The sequence below is a fragment of the Phragmites australis genome, chromosome 19 (assembly GCF_958298935.1).
Source record: "Phragmites australis chromosome 19, lpPhrAust1.1, whole genome shotgun sequence".
NCBI lineage: Eukaryota > Viridiplantae > Streptophyta > Magnoliopsida > Poales > Poaceae > Phragmites > Phragmites australis.
The window spans coordinates 19896307-19902666 of NC_084939.1; the positions used below are offsets into that span (position 1 = coordinate 19896307).

General features: G+C 38.2%; 1 protein-coding gene across 1 annotated transcript; it reads left to right on the plus strand.

Moving 5' to 3' along the window:
* Positions 1–1508: 1508 nt before the first annotated feature.
* On the plus strand, positions 1509–5883 carry LOC133900238 (putative protease Do-like 14; the record flags this gene model as incomplete). The annotated part of the gene is made up of 9 exons (XM_062341352.1): positions 1509–1698; positions 2408–2585; positions 2674–2788; positions 3353–3564; positions 3710–3791; positions 4104–4246; positions 4589–4709; positions 4912–5005; positions 5326–5883. Coding segments are annotated over 9 exons (1227 nt in total), but the record flags the coding sequence as incomplete, so codon positions are not given.
* Positions 5884–6360: the final 477 nt, after the last annotated feature.

Below are 6360 nucleotides of genomic sequence, written 5' to 3' on the forward strand. Positions count from 1 at the left end.
GTTTTTTGGGTGAATCTAATTAAAATGGTTTGTAAATAATTATAAAATATGTACAAAATATTTTAAAAATTTTAAAGTAACATAAGACCACTATTTTATACAGATAAAATACGACAAAAAAATCGATCTGTAAATAAGACTCTGATCCGTAGGCTAACCGCTCTCATCAGAGGACGGTAAGCGCCCAGTATTAAATGGTGGACTGCTTACCGCCCTAAGGGCCTAATCTCCCAGTTAAAGGGCAGTAGATGTCTATTTTTTTAAATATTTTCGTTCGGAATATATTTATTTAATTATTTATATCAGAAAATATATAAAAAGAAGTCCTTCAGTGTGCTGGCCGACATTCTTCCGCGAGCTGGGCCGTGCGACGGCTTCTTCCGCTAGTTGGGCCAACTAGGGCGGCCGACAAATCGTTGGGCCGCGCATCCTCCAAGCAGGTGTATCCTTCCCCGGCCTAATAATCTCGATCCTGGGCTGCTGATTTTCTTCTTCTTTACAGGTGTTGGGCCTAGATAATATGCATGTTTAGCCGAAGTACCTTCTTTCTTTTTTACCGTCCATTTCTATTCATATTGTATTTCTTTCTTCACTAATTCATGTTATTTTTTTTCTTTATTTAGTTCTTCATGTTTCCATGAAAATTTGTTCACTTTCTTTTTATTATTTAAGTATCCTTAGCACATTTTTATGGTACTTTCTCCAGTCCGTAATATATATCGTTTTAGACATTGATATGGTCTTTAAAATACAATTTATTCGTTAGTTTTTGTTGTAATATATTGATAAAATATATCAAAAATAATTTTAAGTATTTAAACTTAATACATAAAAATAATTTTAGCTAAAGTTTAAAACGATTGACTATATACAACCCAAAACAATATTTATTTTAAACTGGAGGGTGTATATTTTTAAGTGTTTTACAGTACAATTGCATTATTTATGTAGAGGAATCTGTTGGTCGTCCGATACATTTTGGATTATTTACATGACATAATTGCATTTTTTCTTAGGAAATTTTTATTTATCCTCGAATAACAGCCTCTCGCTTCCCTTCCTCGTGCGCCGCGAACCAGCCAGCTCGAAGTAAAGTCATGAGGAAACAATACCCGTAAGTTCCCTCGGATGTGAACGGCTAGATTGAAAATGACCGTCCAGATTTATCGCTATAGTACATCAACAATCTTATACCATCGCTACGTAAATGACTGTGTTAGCATCACTATGCTGCTTTTGTCGCCATTGGCAAACTGTTTCAGTAAATACTGTTTTCTAGCGCTACAGTAATACAGAGGAGAGAGGTACGACTCTTTTGTCCTCGACATTATTCACCGACAATGACGGTAGGCTCGTATTGAAGATAAAAGTAATATTCTATAGAAAATAAAATTAAAATATATTATAATAATATTAGATGATGTTATAATATTATAAATTATGAATTTTTAAGTATGAGAGACGACCTTAGGCTACAATGTTCACTGCAACTTACTGTTTACCACTAAATACTGTCACGCTGCTGTTATCCCGTGACTTTACTCTCTCCAGAATGCTCCGCGGCGGCCGACGCGCCGCTCTCTTCCTCGCCTGCCTCGGCCTCCCCGCCGCTCCGGGAGGCTCTCTCCGCCGCCGCCGAGGGGCTCCTCTCCGGCCCCCGCCTCTTCTCCCCGTGGCTGTTCCCTCCTCCCTACCAAGGTCCGTTATTTTTTCCGTTCATTATTCTTCTTCATCCTAGGGCGTCCTGGAGACGCGCTCTTAGCGCGTGGCACAGTTGCTCGTTGTTAATGTTACCCCCGTCGAAGGGTTCAGTGTTTTTGGAATGGGACACGATTTGGGCTGCGATAATGTCCCAGCGAGCGCTCCTTCTTACTGCCCGGGATAATGCGGAGGGTTACTCGATTGCGGTACTCTAGAGTGAACGGCACTATGCGGATGGATGGTCTTTTTCCTAAAATTGTAGTTCAATTCAGTACAGACATGTGGTAGGACGACCTGTGTTGTACTGATAGTTGATAGACCAATGTATGTCGAGATGAATACGAAACGTACAAATCCATACGAAGACTTGTACGCGTTGGATCATGAAGGTTTGTGGTGAATTTGCAACGCCATCGGCCTCCTGCTTGCAGAGGACTTCATTTGAGTCAGGGCAATAGTCTGTTTTAGTAATGTTCATTCACAAATGCCTTGTGATCATTACGTTTCAAACTTGAAACTTTTCTGATAGTCAAGACGATGCTGGGGAATGTTTACAGTAGTAGCTTTAAGATGTCCGTCCTAAGTAACTATGAGAATTAAGTGAAATGTTTTTTTACTTGAACTAGTAATTTCCGTGCTATCTTTTTCTTGAATATGATAGAGTTTTCTACGCTGAAGAGCTTACTGTGTTCAAATGTGTTTGTAGGGTTCCCAATATTAAATTCCTTTGCATTTCCATTGGCTTCGTCTGCTAACTTGAGCGACCAAGGTTCTGGTGGAAGCTCAGATGATTCAAGATGTTGCCCAGGGTGTCTAGGCAGGAACTCTATTGCCCAGGCAGCATCTGCAGTCTGTCCTGCCGTTGTAAACATTTCTTCTATGCAAGATGACAACATACTTGTATACTGGAAATTGTCTTATCTGTCACCAGTGTACTAGCTATGTTTAGTGAACTTTTGGAATTACTTTTGTAGATACTCATGGATGGGTCATAGAGAAGAGCATTGGGTCCGGAACTATAATAGATCCAGATGGGACGCTATTGACCTGTGCGCATGTTGTAGATTTTCAAAGCACAAAAGCAATTGTGAGGGGAAAGATAATTAACTTGGCACTATCATATCTGTTCATCTTTAGTTATCCGTTACATGCTGACCATGTAAATACTGTCAATCACTTAGCATTGACACATGGGGACAATATGAAGCATGAATTTGGATTGCTCAATATCTTTTTTTTGGGAAATGGGGATTGCTGAATATCTTTTTTTTTTCTCAACCACGAGGAGAGACTCCCCCGAGCATTTTTTAAATTTAGGGTAGGGAAGTACCGAATCCTGGCTGGCCAGAAAACTTGCTAAAACCAGTTTCTCAGGGAGGTACCCACAAACCGATACACCTTGGGTTCGAGCCCGGGTGGCCGTCCCCTCTATGGAGGCACTAACAAACTGAGCTACTGCTCTCTAAATTTGAGATCATTGATTACTTTCATATACTTTCTTTTTTTAATAATGTTTCATTTGGGGAATATATTTAGTTCTTTCTAATAATGTTCAACCAGCATTTTGGGTGATTTGATCCAGGTGATTGTTTTTGACATGCATTTGTTTCCTTCGTCATCGTTCTCTCAAAAAGGTTGAATATTGTAACAGGCTAGTGTGACATTACAAAATGGTCGTGAATTTGAAGGCGTTATTCTGAATGCTGACTGCCACTCTGACATTGCTGTTGTGAAGATTAAATCTAAGACCCCTTTACCGGCTGCAAAGCTTGGATCTTCATCTAAACTTCGACTAGGTGATTGGGTTGTCACATTGGGCTGTCCACATTCTCTTCAGAACACAGTTACAGTTGGTATTGTAAGGTTAGGATCCCTAGTGCAGACCTAATTTTTTTTAATTTACTCTAATCCGCTATCATTAAGACTGCTAGTTTTCTTGCAATTTACAAGCATACTATTTTTTTATTGACTTTAATATTCTATTTCCACTTTGGTTTCTTTTCTGTAGTTGCATGGACTGCAAAAGCAGTGATCTGGGTCTTGGAGGAGTAAGAAGGGAGTATCTGCAAACAGATTGCGCTATTAATCAGGCAAAACCATTTGTTTTACGTTCCTAATACATGAAGTTAGTATTCAAGTTTCTTGCATTTGAAATTTTTAGTGTTCTAGGTCTTCTTTAATGTCTGTCATTTTACTATGCCTTGTCCATTGTCACCAGTCATCATGTTTGAGAAAATGCAAAAGATTATATAGATTCTAAATAAACATAAAAATTTCTAGTGGTAGGCTTTGCATTTTACAGGCATTTATGCTTTGTTTTTTATTTCTCAATTTTCTTGCCTCTTCTGTTTTGGTTTCTCAAGTTATGTAGAACAAACAGTTAACATATTTGTATGCTTTAGGGGAATTCTGGAGGCCCTCTTGTGAACCTGGATGGTGAGATTGTTGGAGTTAATGTGATTAAAGTCCTGGCTGCTGATGGCTTGAGCTTTGCAGTATCAATTGACTCTGTCGTGAAAATAGTAGAAAACTTCAAGAAAAATGGGTATGCCTTACTTTTCATGGCATAATGCTGGTTGCAGTTTATTATTGGCACGGCCAGATGATTCCTCTGAATTTCCCTATCTTTGAAACTTCTTTGTATAGTGGACTCATTGAAAGTTTGTAATTCATTTGATAAGGCATTCGTGGGACAAAATGCTATACTGTTAGTGTTCCAAGTTGTGTTCTATTGGATAAAAATGTACAACTAGTAAGATAACTATGGGAGTAAGCCTGTGTGCACTTACTTTTTTAATAGATTTATTTTGGATGACTTAAATATACTATACATGTTCACTCACCTGCATGTCTGGCAGCTACTTATGCTTGTCCATATGCAATGCAGGAGAGTCGTAAGGCCATGGCTTGGTTTAAAGATGCGTGACCTTAATCCCATGATCGTTGCACAACTCAAAGAAAAATCATATTCTTTTCCAGCTGTAAGAAAAGGGGTGCTTGTTCCTATGGTAAGCTATTCTTAATTCATCTCATGAAATAACATGACATTGCACATTATAGAAGAGATGTTGATTTGTTCTATCCTACTGTGCTCTCTGAGTGAATTATGAATATATGTTTTGGCATGCTTCTCTTTGTTGAAAATGAAAATGATTCTGATAATACCTGCACGGTGCTGAGTCTGCTGACACTATATGGATTCTCAATCAGGTTGCACCAGGATTTCCAGCTGAACATGCAGGATTTTGTCCTGGTGATGTGGTCGTGGAGTTTGATGGTAAACAAGTTGAAAGCATCAAAAGAGGTAACTAAGATAACTACTGATGATGTGTGCTATAAGATTTTCTATACTTGCAGCATTCTTTTTTCCCTGAAAGTAGTAATCATATAATTGGGTTGTAATATCAGATTTGAATTTTGATGAAAAAACCATCTGTTAGAGTCGAGTGCTAGTATAGTGGACCTGGTGCTTTCTAACATGTTTTACCCACACTTAGTTCTTTTTTATTTCAATTTTTTTTTTCAAATCCTCGATTCAGGAGGAAGATTATATGATTTTCTTTATATGTGCAAACCTGCTAATAAAGTGTTTATTGCATATCATTAATATCATGGGGGACAAAGTCGGAGTGCCATTCAAAGTTTTTGTTAAAAGGCCGAACAATGTGACAGTGACTTTATCTGTGATACCAGAGGAGGCAGATGCCAGCAGATGACCCAAAATTAATCTGCTGGGAAGCCTGAGCTGAGGACTAAAGGAGAATTTTCCATTGGAACTCCAATTTTGTTTGGAATATTTTTTTCGTCTGGCCTGTACTCCTTGTGCAACACCCAAAATCCTAGGTCCATTTCTATTGGTTGTTGGATGACAACATCATAGCTTTTTGTTGGGATGCCCCTCTCATGCTTCATCATTGGGATAAATTGTTTTCTGGTAGACGTACACTTTGTCTACCTATATGGTGTACCAACAGTTGAACAGTTGCATCTTGCATGGAATCTTTCTACTTAAACACTACGAAAATTTCGGTTATTTATGCTAATCATGCAGCGCTATTGGTAGACTATTGCATAGTTTATATGGGCCCTGTAATGTATGATACACACGTAACTGTGAGATTTGCAGTATTGAATCAGGAGGTTTATGTTGATTATATTTTTCAATAGTGTAGTCTATGTTCTCAAGCTAAAGCGTCTAAATCAAGCAATTGAAAACAACTTGTGGTTGAGCTTTGTGTGATTTGTAGGTGTATGATTGGCAGCAATCATACAGAGGAATACTTATTATTAGAGGAAGTGACAGCAGACATTTCTTTTTGGGAAAACTTGTTTGTAGAGCTAGGAACAAGATTTAGACTCTTTCCCAGGGGCCCTTTTAATCTTACCTGCTTTGTAGCCAAAATCAAATGAATATACACCAAAGACTCGGTATAACCACAAAGTTTTCAGGACGATTTCGTGGAGTGTAGAAGCACAATTTGTACAGAAATTATGCCATAATTAAATTTATGCTGCTACCGTTTCTTTGTTGCCCTTCAAAGCATGCTTTGGTTTCTTCATTTCTCTTCTTTTTTTTCCCCGGTCTGTTTGCATGGACCAGAGTGATTCATCTGTCATGAATATACAAAAATAGTGAGATTATACATATGAAGAAAATGA